Genomic DNA, 20,111 nt, shown 5'->3' with positions numbered 1-20,111 from the left:
AACAATTGTTTGGGATTTAAAGCAAATGGGGGATGAGTCTTGCACCTGTATTAATAGGAAATTAAATTATTCAACTGAAGAAATTGATAAATTATTCAACTGATGAAATTAAAGTAATCAAACTGTTCATAGAAATCACTCATCATGATATTTTGGATTATAAACTACCAGATTTGCACAAATTTTGAAACTGTGCGTCTTTTTCGATTTATATGCGTATTTTACGCAAGACGCACATCTAGATTAATTACAGAGTCAGATGTTTGCTGAAGGTTGTCAAAATATTTTGACATGCAAATGCTAGTTTGTTCTGGTCAGAATCTCGCTTTTGTTCTGGGTCAGAATCTCGCATAAAGAGAAAATATTGCCCATACTGAGTACACAAAATAGCACATCTCAATGTGCAATACAATTAGTTGGCTAAATGCGACCGTCAAGTATATTAGAAATACTGGCGCACAAGTTGTTTGGCTGATTCCGTTTGGCTAATAAAGGGTACACATCCGAGCTCTAGTACACTTGACGATCTTTTTAGTAGTTCTTACAGATAAATGAAGCTTTCTTAAAATACTGTAATGTAAAATGAAAACTGCTGATTTTGATTAAAAAACTGACTGTTAAAGGGCAAAATTGAACAAGATAAGAATGAAATGGTATTCTTAAAAAATATTTACCATTTTGACGTGTTGATCAGTCGGAATTTGTTACCTATCATTACATTGGACGGAATGAATATATTCAACCAATGGAATAATCTGTAACAGTTGTAAAATACAGGCGGTGCGAGTGTGGATTTTATCCCTATCGGAAGGCCCGTAAGTTTGAGCGATGATCCTTCAAAGAATACATACTCGTGAATAAACAAACATGGACAACATAGCTTTTTCTTTAGCGCTAATTGATTGAAAAATCTGTTGCGCCATGTTATGATACAAGGAACTCTCTTTATATTTGATGCCATCCCATTTAATTTTTCATCCGGTGAATACATACAATCCTACTAGTGCATATTGTTCGCCCACAAATTATGTATTTTCTTTCTTTGCAGAGCTGCTACTGGGATGAATGACTGTGAGTTTATCCGAGTTGTAACTAAGGAGAACGAGGAATGTTTCTTACTTACAAAGTTGAAGAATGGTGGACAGGAGGGATTTGATCTTACACTTTGCTGTGATGGCACAGTTTGGACTGGTTCAGGTTAGTTATATGGACGTGAGTCACGTACGACTAGCCAGGACACACTGTATTGGCTAGATGTACGGCACTTTTCAAAATTATATGAAAGTCGAAAATGCATATGTTATTTTATGACTTTAAGCGAGGATTTTAACCAAGAAACAGCAATTGTCTTTGTATGTTTACTTTTTAAGAGATTAATCGCCTTGTTGGCTACAGTAAAGAAAGTACGAATATATATTTTTGTCATCTCGAGACGCCGAGAAAAAATAGCTTTTAGTTGTAGATTTAAAATAACATCAATTGAAATAATTTGCAAAATTTTGATAATAATCCTTTTTTGTCTCATTATGTTTAATTTTCAAATTGAAAAAAAGGAACCGAAAATAATTGTTGTTGGGCTCTGATAATTGCGTCAAATTGGTCAATTACCGACGGTATAGAAGTCTGTCCATCATTAACTTGATTAAGGAAAGTTTGCATGTTCCGTGGAACGCATTCTAAAATTCTATTGTCAGTCCCTAGGTAGGCTTTAATTAAGGTCAATTAATTGATTGTGCTGTTATGTCCGATATTTATCTACTGTATTTGAAAATTATTAAATTATTTTTGCTTTTCGTCGGGTTTTTTTTCAGTATTCATTTTATTTATAAATTTCTTTCTTTCCTTCTTTCCCTTCGATCATTATTTATTCGATTCATGTGCTTAATTAACAATTCATCTTTCATACAAATAAAACAACAGATCATAAGCATGAAAATCAAGTACCTCATAACTATAATAACATAACTTTGACACTTTTATCAAAATAGATTATACAACGCTTGTTCGTATTCATTTTTTTAAAAAATGGCAGAGCATCTTTATTAAAGTGAATACACTAGGACAAATGCGAGATTTGATTAAAATCCTAGTTTAAAGACACAAAATATCACATGCATTTTCGACTTCCATATAATTTTGAAAAGTGCCGTACGGCTAGTAGAGGTGTAACGATTCATCGATGCATCGCGATCTGTCTTGTCCCCGATGTATGCATCGTAATGAAATTACAAATTCCAATATATTGCGATGCAATACATATTTCACCTCCCGATGTATCGATACAGCGGGAAGGTATCGCAATACACTAACAATATCTTCCAGGAATATAAGGACAAAACATAGTTTTTGAAAGACTGAAGAAAGAAAAATAGCTCGGATAAAAACAATAAACAAGCGCGACTATTATCATACCATCGTTGTCATCTCGTTTCCCCATGTCCGCAATCATTTAACGGTTACTAACCAAGTTTTATCAATTCCATGTAAATGGGCTGGTGTTCTTTGAACTTGTTTATAATAAAAACATAATTAGAGATCTGTGCGATTTCAAGAAAAAACAACCTACAAACATGAATTTGTAATTTTATTTTGTAGCACTAAAATAGTGATGATGACAACATCCCCATGTGATATTCGTCACGTATTTATACTTTCATTTCCGTTGACATCATTTTCCCGTAAAAAAACAAGAAAGCAAACAAACAAACAGAAAACATGAAGACTGCAAAATATGTAGACGGGGAAATTACAGTCAATCCTCCTTGGTCATATAAGTCACGAGTTTTGGGAAATTGTAGTTTTTGGGGAACCATCAGACAGTGTTGTATAATGTGGAAGACCGGACGCGGAGTGTTTGCAAAATTTGCAAACTCAAAATAAAATACTCTGGGGTTGAGCACAAATCTTTCGAGAAAACTGAGACTGAAACTTATAAACTGTCATTTTCACAGTTGTTGACCTAAATGTAGATCACTTGTTACTATTTTTTTTCACAAGAAAAATCTTTAGTGGTGTATTGTAAGACTGAAATTGTTAAACTGCCATATTTACAGTGGTGGACTTTAGTGTTAGAATAGCAAGTAGATATCAATTTGCTGTTATGGTTTAATTAAAAATACCTTTAATCCTCAAGTAATCAGAAAAGTAAATTGTTAAAAGATCAAAATTGGAAACCAAGTTATAACAACAAGTTAAAGAGTTTATTTTTTTGTTATTGTAATTAAAGTTTTATATTGTATTCATAATTATGCTGTAAACAAATGGCCAATTTTTTATATACTAAGTCTTAAGTCAGTATCGTGATACGTATCGCATCGCAACATAAGAATCGCAATATGCATCGCATTTCTTCAAAGTATGCAATACATATCGTGAATCGCATCGTTTTGAAAAACAAATATCGTGATATGTATCGTGACAGAAAAAAATGGCAATGCACAGCCCTAACGGCTAGCCAATACAGTGTGTCCTGGCTAGTCGTACGTGACTCACAATAAAGCAGAATAACTTCAATAGGACGATACATTTTGATATTTTTACTCTTGAGGCATGCTGCTAAAAATTAAAGTTGATCATGCACCAAAGTAAAAAATGAATGACTTTTGAATAATAAAATTCACTGTCACATCTTAAAATTATGTTCGAAATCCTTAAATCATAACATAAGTATATTTGTATCATATCACTTTCTAGCACACAGAGCAGTTACCTGATTGGGTCTAGGAAATATAGACATGTATATATATCTACAATGGTTTTTAATGAAAATTATGCAATTGCAAAAAATTAAATGCATGAAGTTTTGTATGCAATGTTTTAACTTCTTAGTGGGTAGTGAAGATTTGATCATTTAAAGTTCTAATAATGTTTGTAATGATGCACTTTTCAAACACATCATCAGATGAACAGATTTTAATAGATTAACTGATTAATGCAATAAAAGTATATTACCCAAAGGTCCCTGGATTGCAGTCCAGTATGCTAACCACTACACCACAGCTGACGTTGGGTTTTCTTTGTGCTAATTGACCTGATATATTTACATTATTTTTAACTTTATTGTGATGTCATCGTTTTTATTTAGATAGTGGCATGCAAGCTAATTTAAGGTACTTTTACCCTAGTTTGCAGACTTAGTCACCAGGGCCAAAACACCATTTTTGGGGAGGGACCTCTGCCTTTTTCTTGGGGGAAAATATGCGTGATTTTGGCATACTTTTGGAAAAGGGGACTCAAATTTAACACAAACTTTTAACAAGTTCTTCAAAATAGAAAAAAAAGCACTGGGAAATACTAATAAGGCAGTAATAATTTAAAGACCTTAATTCAACACCATCATTTAATTTTGTACTGAATTCTATGGGAAATTTCAAAAGACTTAGGAATTTTGAGGACCAAACTAGGGAAAAAAGAGGCTAGTTTGGTTGAGGAAGCAGCCTTTATTCGGCCTCTACAAAGAAGTTTTTTTTGGCCCTGGACTATGTTTTTTTCTTATTGTAAATGTCTTATAAATTGAAAACAAATTTATTTATTATTGTGCAAGGCCACTGGCACTAACACCCATGAATGAATATAAATTATACACATAAATATCACACTAAAAATTAGCACAGTGTGCTTACAATGTAAATTTAAATTGATAAAGCTCAAAAATAATTATTAAGTAAACAAAAATATTATATAAAAAGGGATCAGTAACTTTTAATCCAGTTAATACAAAAAATAATAAATTGATAAACATGTTTATTATGAAAATAAAATTTTGTATAGTTGATATGTATACAATTAATTTATTTACATAAGTTGTCCTCACGCATATAAAGCTTCATATTTCAGTGTCTGCTGACGACCTTGACACATTATGCTCCCGTCTTAAGATCCAGTTTAACAAATATGTAAAGGAAACCCTGAAGGCCCTGACAAACAATGGTGAGAGTAAACACTCGTTCCAGTATGAACTGAAGAGAAGTAAAGACAGTGCTCAATTTTCATGGAAGAAGCACGTCGAGGATGAAAATATAACTGTAAGAACCCATCAATATATTATACATTTTACTCCTTGCATATCATTTATTTCCTTGGTTTAAAAGAGTGAGGAGTGACATATGATTTTTAATCGTTTAACCCTTAAAGCTGTATGCCTCCAAATGATATAAAAATATTTTAAGAGAAAGAAGTTCTAAGATTTATAAGAAAAGTAAAAAGGTTCAGGATTCAAGTAATAATTTACATGTTATGTGCAATTTATGACTGTTTTACAGTATTGATTTGGCTGTATTAATCACCATATTTCTGCTCAAGTTTGTTTCTATTAAAATATTTTGACTCATGTTTTTCAAAGCTTTGGTAGACTTATTTGAACCATTAATCACCCAGCAGCAAAGATTAAACAAGTGCAAACCAATATCAGTGGGCACATCAGTATCATCTGATCATGGTCTGTTCTGTTTTCAATTTTCATTTTCCCTAAAGATGATGAATGGTTTAATCCATAATATCCATTAATATCCAAGATGGACAAGTCCATTTAAGATATTTAGTTTGGTTAGGGTTTAATCTTAACTCCCAATTTGTTACATTAGTTTCAGCTCGGTAGTGCCATGTTGAAGTCTCGTGTTGACTCCCCGCAGATGATCACGCAGATTTACAATCACTGTATCGAGAATATAGGGGAGTTGAAGACAAGAATACACAATCTTGAAACAGACAATCAGCGTCTGTCCCAGGAACGTATCAATGCTCTCAAGGTCTGTTTGCTAAAACTCTTTGTATTATTACATGTATTCAGGGATGGCAAAATCATTTGTCCGTATTGCCCAGGTTGTCCCACAGTTTGTACGGAAAAGTAGGAATTTCCAAGAATATGCTTTATGAATATAAATATCATATAGACAAGTTAAGAAATGCTTCAGATAAAAAGAGACAAGTTAGTCAAAATCAGAATTAACCGGCCCTTATATTGTAATGATAATTATCACTTTATCTTGGCAGCACAATTTGAGCCAGGCCAGCATGGACTGAGTCCGTTTAATTAATTTGATTCCTTTTCACATGTAATGGACTGTACCCAAAGTAAAGCAGGACAAGTACATGTTTAAATTGATACAAATTCATATATGTAGATGTTAAGTTAATTGCTAGCTTTCACCTTAACACTTTTATTGCTTTCACCAAATCTAAAAGGTTTCTTAAATTATCACATGAACGTTTACATAGATATTGCAAAAGAATGTATCTAATATGTTTCAGTGCTTTTTATGGCTGATGCCCAAATGTTATTTACCCTATTATTTATTTCCTTATAGGTTAAGTATACACATTTCACCTTTTGCTATAAAAGTTTCAGATTAATTTAGAACTGGAATAGTATATCAAGAATGCAATGTGTAAATGTATGTTTGTATGTATACATGTAGATTATTATTACCTATTTAAACTGCTTTTTCAGAGACTGGAGAAGTGTGTTGTAGCCAAGGAAGAGCTTGAAAATGACCTGTATTCAAAGGTAGGTTAATATCAAACGTTCTCATTTAATTAAGTTGAATTCATTATATACCATATTGGTATTGAATATATTGTTGACATGAGAAAGTATTCATGTATACATAATGCATATATGTACAAAGAATGGACTAGATGTACAAAGAATGGACTAGATGTTTACAAAGAATGGACTAGATGTTTACTTTTTTACTGTATATAATTGTTAACCCTGAATCTGGTGAATATTTAAAATAGACTTGTCCAGTTACCATTTTGGGACTGTTCACTTACCTTTTGGGGGGATATCAGGATCTAAAGGTTGATTGGTCAGCTAGTAGTTTAGTGCCTGGTTAGACTGCATCTGCATGGGTGTGCAGGTTGGACTGGCTCTATACTGAAAGCAAGGGCTAATTATGCTCCCCGAAAAATTTCGGGGGAGCATATAGTTGTCGGGTTGTCAGTCTGTCCGTACGTACGTCCCGAATTCAGTTTCCAATCAATAACTAAAGAACGCTTAGGCCTAGGAACTTGGTATGGTGATTGGTCAGGACCAGCAGATGAACCCTATTGATTTTGGGGTCAAGGGGTGAAAGGTCAAGGTCACAATGACCTTTGTAGGTAAAAACGGTTTCCGATCAATAACTAAAGAACGCTTAGGCCTAGGAACTTCAAACTTGGTATGGTGATTGGTCATGACCAGCAGATGACTCCTATTGATTTTGGGGTCATAGGTCAAGGTCACATTGACCTTGTAGGTAAAAACAGTTTCCGATCAATTACTAAAGAAGGCTTAGGCCTAGGAACTTCAAACTTGGTATGTTGATTGGTCATTGGAGCATATAGTCGTTGGGTTGTTTGTCCGTCAGTCCGTCCGTCCATACGTACGTACGTCCCGAATGTGAGTCCGGCCCATAACTTTGTTATTTGAAGTCGGATTTTAAAACTATTTCACAGAAATGATCACCATATTGAGACAATGTGTCGTGTACAACATTTGGGTTGTTTTTACACTTTCAACTTTGTCTGTGACATAACTTTGACACTACAAGAGGTATATCTTCCTGTGTCCAAAACCTATTCGGGGAGCATCACCCGGTTCAACCGGCTCTTGTCTATTTCTGATCGGGCAAAGTGAAAGTTGAGGCAATTCTTTGTTGTGGCAATGTCTGTTTTAATCTGATGAAATTGATTACTGGATTGTCAAAATGAAAGAATCTGTTTTGGAAATGTTACTGCTAAATAAATTGAGGTTGATGCTGTAATAGATAATATAGGCTTTGCCTTGATCTAAGTTTGATCCAATAAGAAATAATTGTCAATCAAAAAGAACATGGCTTCTTGGGTCTTTGTCAGAATCAATCATTATATTTGTATACAGACAGGTCATTTGTTCTCTCCTTGTCTTATTTACCAGGTTTTCTGAAAGAAATCACTTGTTTATTAGATTGGTGAATGTGGGTTTGCATGCAAGTTTCAACAAAATTTTCACAGAACTGTCCTCATCAAGTGTCCTGGTGCCTATTTTTCAGACTTTTGTGATATAATAATTTTAGTGAAATCATGGCTTTGTTGTTTAAATACACTTTTGTTTACAAAGCTTTTCATGTTATTGAAAGGATTATGATCATTTGTAATAGGTGAAAAACCTGTTTTTTTCGACCATTCCTGGCACTTGTTTTGACTAACTTTCACAGAGACCATCCTTAAGTAACTCTCTAACAAACATAATATTTCAAATAACAACAACAGGAAATTTATCAATATCTTCTAGTAAGAATGTTATACAAATATTTGTTTTGAACTGGGATTGTGATATTAGCAACCAACTTGTATGAAGGTTCATGAAGTTTTGTTTTACTTAGAGCTTCCTTATTATACATCTGCCTTTTAGGGGATAGTTTATTGTTTGTCTGTATATGACTCAAATAGAATTGTGACAGTATATAAGCCGTGTCATGACAAAACCAACATAATGGGTTTGCGACCAGCATGGATTCAGACCAGCCAGCGCATCGCGCAGTCTGATCAGGATCCATGCTGTTCGCTATCAGTTTCTCTACTTGTAATAGGGTTTGTAAGCGAACAGCATGGATCCTGATCAGACTGCGCGGATGCGCAGGCTGGTCTGGATCCATGCTGGTCGCTAACACACTATGTTGGTTTTGTCGTGACACGGCTTATATATGTATGTCTGTATATGTGTTTCATTGAAGTTAGACATCATGTTTACTGTAAAGTGTTACAAGTAGAGACAACAATCAGTTATTTAGCTGGAACAAAAAAGGAATGGTAATAGCCTTTGTCATCAGTTTATACTGTTGTTAGCTCAATTTGTGAATTTTGATACTGAAATCCTTTCAACTTGAGTGGACTGTCACAAATTCAAAGTTTGGCAAATCCATCACACAAATTCATCAGTAAAAGGGTAAAATGAAACTTTCGATGAAGAACTCATTCTCTTATTTTTAACATAATACATACATGTATACACTTGTATAGTAATGTTACACTCCTGTATTTGTTACAGTTCTCTCTAGTTCTAAACAGTAAGAAGGAAAAGATTCGTCAACTGAAGGAACAAGGTTAGTATTTGAGCCGCGCCATGAAAAAACAGGAATGACCAAATAAAGTTAGTAAATAAATACTGTTACCCAAAAAATTTACTTTGCCAAGGGTCGAAACACATGTATTAGCGGATATTTGCTAATATTTATATGCCCATATAATTTTGAATATTTGGTTGTGTAACTCTTTATAAACAATGTCTAAAGAAGATGCGTAAACAAAACTTAATTTACCAATTAAGACGCTAGATACTTCAGATATACTTGTGTATTTGTGCTTCAGTACCTTCCTGGAATATTAATTACTAAATAAGTCACAAATATTTGTTGACTAACAGTAGATATTTTCTTGTGTCTGTTTTACACATAAAAAAGATGTGATGTCAATGTAATAATTTTACCATATGCTTAGTCCTATAATTAATGTGCAATCAGGTCTCTTTCCGTAGGAAATCACTTGGTTGTTCATTTGTGAGCATTGAAGTTTGCTTATTTTTGAAATCTGATCATTACATTTTTTAAAAAAATTGCAATTAAAGCAGGAAAGTTCACTTAAGTTTGTGTTACTCCAGATGTCAATAGGTACAAAAAATGAACTTTTGTTTCAATCCTTAATTAACAACTTATTTTCTAAACAGAATTTTTGATAATTTATTTTAACTCTATGACCTTTCATTGTATACATGTTATTGACTTACCATCTAACTAATTCCAGTACAAAGTGGAGTTCCCTACAGTAGAACTTCAAAGCCAACATTTGAAGGTAATTGACCTGTACTCATGTAATCTTAGTACAGGGTTCATACAGTCTAAAATAAATGTTTAAGAAAATGCTAAAAAGTCCTTGAAATTGATTACTATCTTGAAAAGTGCTTAAAAAGTGCTTAAATTTGCTGAAAATATGCTTGAAAATGATTGAATGACATAGTGTCGGTAAAAATCAACAGTTAACAAAATAAAAATAAAATGATCCAATGTAGTATCAAAATCAAAGAATTGTTTGCTTAAGGTAACAGTAAGTGGACAAATTGCAGTTGTTTTGAACTAATTTGTATTTGATGCACCCTGTGTTGCTTTTCTATAAAACCTTAAAATTTTGGCCAGAATATGTGTATAATTAAAGGAACTCCACTGAGGTTTATAAGCCTAAAAACATAAAATTTTAATTTTTTCAAATAGATAAACATAAGTACTTAAAACAGAAATACAAATAAAATATAACCAAGAAATATACAAGACATATATTGAAAATCATACGTTTGTGGTATGCTCAGTCCGATTTGAGTGAAAAGCGTTTAAACGCTTTTCAATTTTGGGTCATTTTTCACTATTATAATAATTATTCTGGAAAAACGGAGCGAGCTAATGATCTGATATTTTGCACAGATGTTATTAGTATATATCCACATCAAATGGAGTTATAATCTCAAAAAATTATTTCCAGTCCAGTCATGTCAAAAAACCTCAGTGGAGTCCCTTTAAAAAAATATTGAATAAACTATCCTTCTTAGGTAGAATATTGTGTTGATACACATGTATATGTGCAACAAATATGCTTAAAAAATGGGAAAACATGCTTAAAAAGTGCTTAAAAGTCCTTGAATTTTGGCATGGATGTCTGTATGAACTCTGTAGAACAGTAAAGTTTTATTCACTAACCAGTCATTACTTCATTTTTATCAAAGTTTAAAACAATTCTCTACAGTTCATTGATTCTTATGTATAGCAATTGCCCAATGTTACTGTCCGTGACTTTGAAGTCAATGTACTCAAATAAGACTGCCAGTATAAATATCTGCAAAAAAGGTGTTCCCTCAGAAGCATTTAAATCGGAAATATTACATGAAAATTGCAGACTCACTTTGATTGAGTCTGTACATGAGGGATAATGAAAAAGTGCAACATCCCTCAAGTCCCCTAGCACCGGCTTGAGCGGTACACAATATTCAACACTGGCCGAGTGGATTCAAACCCTTGTTTTTCATGAACAAGAAACTTTACATTCATTGCTTAGTACTGGTTGGTTCCAAGATTTACTTTCTTGATATAATTTATGGTTTTATACCATCCCATTTGAACCTCTTAATGTATTGCAAACTTATTGCTTTGAAAGTGAAATACCAATACACATTATTGACCACCATGTGGACTTTTAGACAAGAAATCATTATTAAACTGCACCCCTCTTTTCCAATATTCAGACATTTTCAAAAGCCTACTATCAAGAATGGTCAAGCACCCTTTTGTTGGTCTGTTGAATTGGAAAAATTTTCAACTTTTTAACATGTTATTATTTTTATCTACTAGATTCTGAGAAAATTGTGACTGGTGTGAAAAGACAACAAACTGAGACACAGGAAAGCAAAGTACATACAAGGTATAAACCCTGGTGTAGTCAGCTAAATGGCATTAAATCACTTGTCCCTCATCGAATCCCAACAGGGACTATGGATTCCTTTATAACGGGAAGTTATTTAGCAAGCTAACAGAACATTGGTGGTTGAAAGCCATCCGGACTGTGAATCTTAAGTCATTTACTTCAAGCCTTTTGTCCTTCATCGCTTAGGGTTCAAATCCTGACAGAATTTTGGATTCATGCCTGAAATTAGGCACAGAAGGGCACCTGAGGTCTTCCTCCACCAGTAAAGCTGGAAAGTCACCATATGACCTATACTGTGTTGGTGTGAAATAAAACCCAACAAAAATAACAAAAACAAAAAAATTCAGGAAAGTGGTAAGGTGGACCTACAACCAAGATATGACCAAAAATGTATTGAAATCAGCTTAAAATTAAACAAAAAAGGCATTTATTTTAAGAATGTTTTTAGGAGCATATTGTTATCTTTGTGAGAAACTATAAAATCTTATTATTTAAATGATAACTATGTTTATATCATGTTTACCATTGAAATTGATTTACTGTTGTTTTTCAGTGATTCTGGAGAAAATACTGACGAAGAGGACATAGTGAGTTCAACTTTTTATTTATTTTGTGTAACAGATTTATCATATATAAAATGTTAATGCCTCCAGATTTATGCAAATTTTCTTGAAATTTTTGAAAAAAAAGTCCTTAAAAGTAAAATATTGTGAAGTGAACAAAGATATCAACTTACACATTGCAAATGGCACTTACAATCCATATAAATTACCAACAAGAGGCCAAAATATGCAAAATTAGCCCTTACTGCTTTAGTAATGCAGTAGAAATATGGTGATTAATACTGCAAAATCAGTTTTTAATCACACAAAACATGTTAATTATTATTTAAATCTTGAATTTTTTTTTATTCTCTTCAAATTTTTTCTTTTTTCAAGTTTAATTTTCTTGAAAATATTTTGACTTATCTGGAGGTATGCAGCTTTAAATTGTCAGATATTAAAATTTAAATACCAAATTATTAAAAATAAATATTAACCGTACACCTGTTGTATAATGGAGTGGCTATATACATGAAGTACAGGTTATCCAACATTGTAGCTAAAGTTCCAATATTGAAGGTGAGTGGGCTGTGGTAATGCAAGGATGGTACATGTTATCTGTCTCTTCCAGTAAAGCTGGAAAGTCACCATTTTATTTAACAGTAGTGATATGTAAGATATTTCAAATGTCAATCAACTTTTTATCTGGAAAGTGAAACTAATCATACATGTATTGAAAACAAAGTTATTTTCCTATTATGCCAGTTTAGGGATAGTTTAGCCTGCTCTTGAAGTCTTCAGTTCTGTGAAGACTGACCTGGCTCCATATTGTTGGTAGGTTAGGTTTTAGCTGTACTATATAAAGATGTACTGGCCCATGAATCTGCATCACTGTCACACTTTAGTTAAATTTTTGGGTGCAAATTGGTATCTCTAAAACTACTGAAGGGAATGGGTTGAAACTTCACACACTTAGTTGAGAGCTTAATAGGTGGTAACTTCCAAGGCCAATGACTTTTACATGAATTTTGACAGAATTATACCACTTTATGAATATAGAAAATTCTACATTACCAAAACTCTTATTTTACTATTAAGCACAGAGATAAGTTGAGCATCCTGTTCTCCTGACAGCTCTTGTTGTATTTTGATATTCAGATCCTTGAACCTTGAATGGACTGTTCTAAATTCAAAGCCAGGGCAAATCCATTACACAAATACAGCAGGTTTAGAAGTTAGTCCATAGATTTTGAACTGAGAGAAAGCTTATATTTGTTATTACAATGTAAATCAGCTCAAAGACACACATTATAATACATTTAATATTTTGTGTATATTTTTTTTCAGCCCAAATCAAAAAGGAGTCGTGTTGAGAATCCGAAGAAACGTGCATCAGGGGGAGATGACTCTCTTATACTGGATAATGATGATGAAAGTGGTGTGTCTGTGACAAGGTAAGAAATTTTCTTTTATTTTTATACATTAGACAAGGTTTTTGTAGTCATTTAACTGATCAGCTGTATAAAGATTTATAGCTTTATACACTTAACTATAATTTTAAGGATGTCAGTGGTCAAACAATAAAAAATAGTTATGAATGCATGAATATTCAATATAACTATTATGGGTTTATAGATTTTTGAATTTAGTGTTCATGGCTGAGTGGTTAAGGGTTTTGATTTCAAACCACTTGCCCCTTACCGCTGTGCGTTTGAATGATTTTTGAGATATGAGAAAGCTATCCAGGTAGCTTATGGAATGTCTGTGGTTCTATACATGTGTCTGTTTGTACCTGAAATATTGCACAGAAGGGCACCTGAGGTCTTCCTCCACCAGAAAAGCTGGGAAAATCGCCATACTACCTATACTGTGTTGGTATGACATCAAACACAACAAAAAAAAAATCAAAAAAATTCAGTGATGTATTATGATAAGAAGAGAGTTTATTGCACCAAAATTTACATATAATATCATAAGTAGTGTTCAATCAATATTTTATTACTGGTGGGAAACACTATCTGTTCATGTACATGTAAAGTTTGATACAGTATTATAAAAAGTAGACCCCATTTCATACCTCTCAGCCTCATACCTCTATTGTGACCTCCCATAGCTTAGGACTGTTCAATGATGGTATGCTTTATATGTAATTTCTGTTTATATATAATGGCCACTATTTATTATGGCTGCTAGGTCAAATCTATATTGGGCCATAATATCTACGCCTGACCAGTCCAGTTTTGTAGCCGCTTGGTAGCATTTCATCATGATGTTTGTTTCATTGTCCAGGAAGCCCTCTGTGACGTGTTCTAAGTCTTTATAATCCAGTAAAAACGTTGTATGAAAGACTTAATGTTTAATCAGGTATATTAAATGACCTGTATTCATCTTTTTCTTGTAGACTTGTTTTTAACATCAGTTAAACATTCTGAAACACATAACTCACATTTTGATGTTTGTATATTGTAGGACAAGACGACAGAGAGGCCGGCAGCAGAAAAAGCAGACGCCTGCTAAACCAGTCTTACCTAGAGTAGGATCTGGTGAAACTACACCTGGGTATGTGTGTCTGCGCCATATTTAACACTTAATCTGCTAATACAAAAAGTGATTAACTTTTGTCACTAGTATAGAGCCAAGGCAGCCTGTTTATTCATGCAGTCTGATGGGGATTATATACTGTTGGTTATTCATTTTAAGCATGTCTGTTTCGAAGGAAAAGTCAAGATATTATGATTGTATAATGGCTGGGGCATATATTGTTACCCTGTTCCGTCATTCCATCCTACCGTCATTCTGTCCTTCCGTCATTCTGTCATCATCAGTTTTCCATTTGTCATATGGATATATCATGAGAAAATACAGGTAAACTTTGAATTTGGTCATGGTCCGATGATTTTTGACAGAGTTATACCCCTTGATGAAATTTTCAGTTTCCGTTCATTATCTCCCCAACGGTATTACACATTCAACTCAAATTTGACATATGGATACTTCAAAGGAATGCGCAGGTCAAGTCCAACTTTAGTCATAGTTCAATGATGTTTGGCAGAGTTATGCCCCTTTCACTTTGAAAATAATATGAAATTTTCAGTTTCCGTTCATTATCTGCCGAACTGTATTTTACATTCAACTCAAATTTGACATTTGGATACCTCAAAGGAATGTGCAGGTCAAGTTCGAATTTATTCATGGTTCGATGATTTCTGTTCATTATCTTCCCAACGATATTACACATTCTACTCAAATTTGACTATGGATACGTTTAAGGAATATGCAGGTCAAGTTTTAATTTGGTAATAGTTTGATGATTTTTGGCAGAGTTATGCCCCTTTCACTTTGAAAATAATAATATGAAATTTTCAGTTTCCGTTCATTATCTCCCGAACGGTATTACACATTCAACTCAAATTTGACATATGGATACCTCAAAGGAATGCGCAGGTCAAGTTTGAATTTATTCATGGTTTGATGATTTTTGGCAGAGTAATGACCCTTTCACTTTGAAAATAATATGAAATTTTTCAGTTTCAGTTCATTATCTCCCAAACTGTATTTCACATTCAACTCAAATTTGACATTTGGATACATCAAAGGAATGTGCAGGTCAAGTTTTAATTTGGTCAAGGTTTGATGATTTTCGTCAAAGTTATGCCCTTTTCATTTTGAAAATAATATGAAATTTTCAGTTTTCCTTCATTATCTCCCCAACAGTTGTACATATGGATATGTCATAAGAATACACAGGTCAAGTTCGACTTTGGTCATTGTTTGATGATAGCTGACAGAGGTATCCCTCTTGAACTTTGAAAAAAATCAGAAATTTTTAGTTTCCCTTCATTATCTCCACAATGGTTGTACATATTCAACATGACATATACATACATCTTAAGAATAAGCAGTTCAAGTTCAAATTTGGTTGTGGTTCAATGATTTTGGACAAAGTTATCTCTCTTGAATGTTGAAAAAATTTTGAATATTTAGTTTCAGCACTCATACTTTTGTAGAAATGTATGTAGTCATTATTTTGGCTACAAATATGCAATATGCAATTTACAAAAGGTTAACAATGAATAGTTTTAGTACCTTGAACTTTGTATAAAAATGGTTTGTGTTTACATTGAATAGTTTTAAGGGCTTTGAACTTAAAATAAAAAAAAATAGTTTATGTAAACAAATTTGGAACTAAATATTGTAACATCTGAAATTTTGGCTGCATGCGGGGGCATCCATGGCGTGACAACACATTTCTAGTTAAAGTTATTAACACACTTGATATTTACACCCCTTAAAATACTTATTAATTTTGCCGAATTTAAACAAGGCATGTTCATCACAAATTCAGCAGGATAAGTAGAATGTATCGTTATATTTACAGAAGTGAAAGAAAATCTCGTCTACGCAAAACTGGGTCGTCTACCAGCAACAAATCAAGTGAGAATATCGATGCTGATGATTTACTGGGCGACTTGTAGAGGACATACTTCATCACAGCATATCAGAATAAATAGCAGACAAAAATATTTTTATTACAAAAAAAAAACAAAAAAACAGTTGTCACGTAATAGTGTTAATTTGTAAGAATTGTTTGCTTGTTTGAGATATACCATGCTCATCTTTGAGTAAAGTATTTTTTATCACAGAAATTTAATGAAATATATGAGATTCTTACTGAGTATTTCTAACTTGAATGAAAGAATATACTAAATTATATATGGGAAGCTGCGTTCCCTATTACAGATCAAGTAAAGTTGGTCCTTTCTGGCAGATTTTTTAAAAACACTATATTTTCATAATATGGACATACAATGTGTAGAGTTTAAATTATAACATAATTATCTACTTTGATTAAAGTTAAGACATGTTTATTTTATATTTAAAAAGAGATTGTATAACAATTATCGATATTTTCAAAATTGAGCATAGTATATCTTTAATATAACTGTTTATTTTACTTGACAACTACCAGATATTTGATTTCAATATGAAAGTAATATGAATTTTACATATAAAAATCTTTCTTTAAATACTAATTCACCATTTCATTATGGCCATTGAATTAAATTTGCCATTTCGGGGCTTGACCGCAAGACTGCAGTAAGTTATATGAAATAAAGAAGGAGTTTCAACAGTTTTGCAATCAACCCTCAATTTGCTATATTTTGTTATAACACAAGGGCACGTTTAGAGGGACTCCACTGAGATGGTTTCTACATCATGTCACTGGAAATACTTTTTCATGATTTGTATATTATTAGATGTTGGTCAAGACTTCTAGATTATTCACTCACTCCATCTTTTCCTCCAGAATAATCATTTTAATTGTACATGGTATATATGCTTTTAATTCAATTTGGGTTAAGAGCACACACAAAAAAATGATTTTTAATTGAATTCTTAGTGTATTTGTTTATCATTTTTCAAAAAAAAAAAAATTCTGATTTTAATTGCCCGGACAGTTTATCTAAATAAGAGTTTCAAATTTTTGATGTTTTAAGGGTTTTTTTTTTACCTCAGCGGAGCTCCTTTAATTAAAATCGGACATCTACTGTGTGTGAATGGATGTATAGATAGTTTGGTCTGACTGTGTATATTGTAAATTGTGATCGCTGGTTTACTGACCCACACTATATCTGAGAATTAATTTTGTTGGTACTTTTATATTGTATTTTGTTCATACATCTATATATGTCTTTTTAACACTTTCTGAGCTAAACCTCTTGAACGGACTTGTCAATTGAACAAAACGCTTTATCACTTTTTGGAGAAATGCTTTTTTAGATCGTCTGTTTCAAAGAAAAATTTTATTTATCCAATATTTAAACATTTGAAAAGGTATCAACATGAAACTTGGAATACTTGGTTCATGGCAAGGTGCATTTGTTAGGCAAGGGGCATAGTTCTGAAAGCTTTATTTAGAATTTTTTTTAACAGACAAGGATTAACAGTGCATGCGGTGCTCTTGTTTTAGAAATAATGAACAGTGCAGACCATGATCAGACTGCACAGATGTGCAGACAGATCTTGTTCTGCACTGGATGCAATGGTTGAATCAGTTAACCCCAGCAAAGCTATTAGGGCTACCATATTACCGAATATTGACAGAAAATGTCATTTATTTCATTTTTCAAAATTTATACAGGATGTTAATCATGTTACCATAGCAACAGCTATAGAAAATTATTGTTGGATGTTATAAATAACTCTTTTTTTTTTGTTAAAAAGTTGACTGTTTATCAAATCATGGCTATTTTTGGTATCATTTTTCATGAACAGATTCTTAAGATATTAGATTTTGTTGTTACAAGTGTGTTAATGATGTCTCTGAAGTAAAATAAATATTTTTTATTTTTATTTGTTTTTGTTTATGTTTAGCTCAACCATACCATATGGAAAATGGGCATTTGCTTCCAGACATTTTCCTCGCTTTTGAGTTTTTTGTCAAGGCGAACAATGGTTCTCTCAACTATTTTAGAAGGGCGGACATTTGCCACCCTAAAAATATTTCCCTTCCCCACCCACCCTTAGTTTATTTGCTGAACAAATATAAAATTAATTTCAAGCAAACTGGAAGCTTGATGGTATAATTTCCTTGTTTCTTAATATTTATTATAAGAATATAATTTTACCATTTATCAATTTTATAAAGATATTTCATCATACATAGTTTTATACCGGTCTATGATGGGAACATTATCAAGTATTTTTTTAATGATAAAAACAATAGAAGTGTATCATCAGATATTCTAACGGAATATTGCTTGAAAAAAGAATGTTAATAAAGTTCTAAGTGATATAGTATTAGCATTTATATGATGAATAATAATATTTTGTTCCAGAACATTATTATCTGTTGTATGAATATATGTTTTTATCAGATCACCTATGTCATACTTTCCAACAACATCCATACATAATTCTTTCGTGGGTTGTTGTTATATCTAATACTATCAATATAGTTATTTACAATATTACATATCATCCATTATAGACCAATTCACTTTAAGTTTTTTTATTTGATTTAAAACAAATGAGCTCACAACTTTCGGTTTTTTTTCTCCTGCAAAGTGGCTTATTTCAGCTTTTAATTTCATTAAGAAACGTCTCCTAAATGACTTGGCGGTTTTTGACAAAACTTCACTAGGACAATACTTTGGTTGCAATCTATAAGAGCTATATAAATGGTTCCAGACAATGTCATCGGAGCTGAAAATAGACATTTAAAATGTCCTTAAAAGTGGTCTCCTTTAAAACTATATGTATAATACCCAGAGCATAGATATTTAACACGTGGCATCAACTTGTGTTCATCTACAAAAGTAGTTTAGATTACGGGTGCAAAAATTGCCTCATCCGGGTGGTTACTTAATATGATAGAGGTATTTAAAACACATCTTGTATGTACTTACATTGTCCAGAGCTAAGATATATTGCATGTAATATCGAATGTAGGACAAAACCCCACCAGTTAAAACCCCACCACTCAAAATTTTATAGAGTGGACAAAACCCAGCCACTAAATTTTAGAGTGGACAAAACCCCACCACTTAATTTTACAGAGTGGACAAAACCCCACCACTTCAGTTTTATAGAGTGGACAAAACTTTCTTGTAAACATGTTAAAAAACAAACAATTGTGCATCAGCAGAAACTCAAAAGAATGTGTGAACAACTCATCAATAAGGAGAAGACTGTACCCGAGTTTCTTCAGACTATCAGCCACAGTATCCACTTAAACTAAGTACAATGAAGTACAATGAAGGAAAATTGACTGAACTGAATAAAAATGTGCTATTTTTTAATCATTAATTGATGAAAATGTGCTACATTCTTGATTAATAGTAAGTAGTTTATTTTTTATATAAATAAATTGAAGAAATGAATTTGAAGAAACTGAAAATAATGGATAATTCAAGGTCATAAATGTGGCACAGTCTCAAATAAATGACTACTCTTTGATGTTGATTTAACAGTTTGTAAATTATTTGTATAATCTCTTATATTACACAAATGTTATATTGAAATTAAAAAGTAAAATGTGAAAATGTGTACTGTATATTATATATATTTTAATTCATCAAATCTTGCCCAATAATTGGTAAGTGGTGGGGTTTTGTCCACTCTGTAAAATTTAGTGGTGGG

General features: G+C 32.5%; 1 protein-coding gene across 2 annotated transcripts; it reads left to right on the top strand.

Moving 5' to 3' along the window:
- Positions 1-699: 699 nt before the first annotated feature.
- LOC132739083 (DNA repair protein XRCC4-like) lies at positions 700-18,323 on the top strand. 2 transcript variants are annotated; one of them, XM_060726737.1, is made up of 12 exons: positions 700-815; positions 1,049-1,197; positions 4,837-5,024; positions 5,583-5,747; positions 6,449-6,505; positions 9,011-9,065; positions 9,763-9,810; positions 11,355-11,424; positions 11,981-12,014; positions 13,317-13,423; positions 14,439-14,528; positions 16,348-18,323. In XM_060726737.1, exons 2-12 carry the CDS (start codon positions 1,062-1,064, stop codon positions 16,442-16,444), a joined length of 1,047 nt encoding a protein of 348 aa, XP_060582720.1. In that variant the 5' UTR covers positions 700-815; positions 1,049-1,061; the 3' UTR covers positions 16,445-18,323. The 2 variants fall into 2 exon arrangements, with proteins under 2 accessions (XP_060582720.1, XP_060582727.1); XM_060726744.1 differs by lacking the exon at positions 9,763-9,810.
- Positions 18,324-20,111: the final 1,788 nt, after the last annotated feature.

Source organism: Ruditapes philippinarum, unplaced genomic scaffold, assembly GCF_026571515.1.
Source record: "Ruditapes philippinarum isolate M1 unplaced genomic scaffold, ASM2657151v2 ctg223_1_1_1_1, whole genome shotgun sequence".
NCBI lineage: Eukaryota > Metazoa > Mollusca > Bivalvia > Venerida > Veneridae > Ruditapes > Ruditapes philippinarum.
This window is presented reverse-complemented; position numbering and strand designations above follow the sequence as displayed.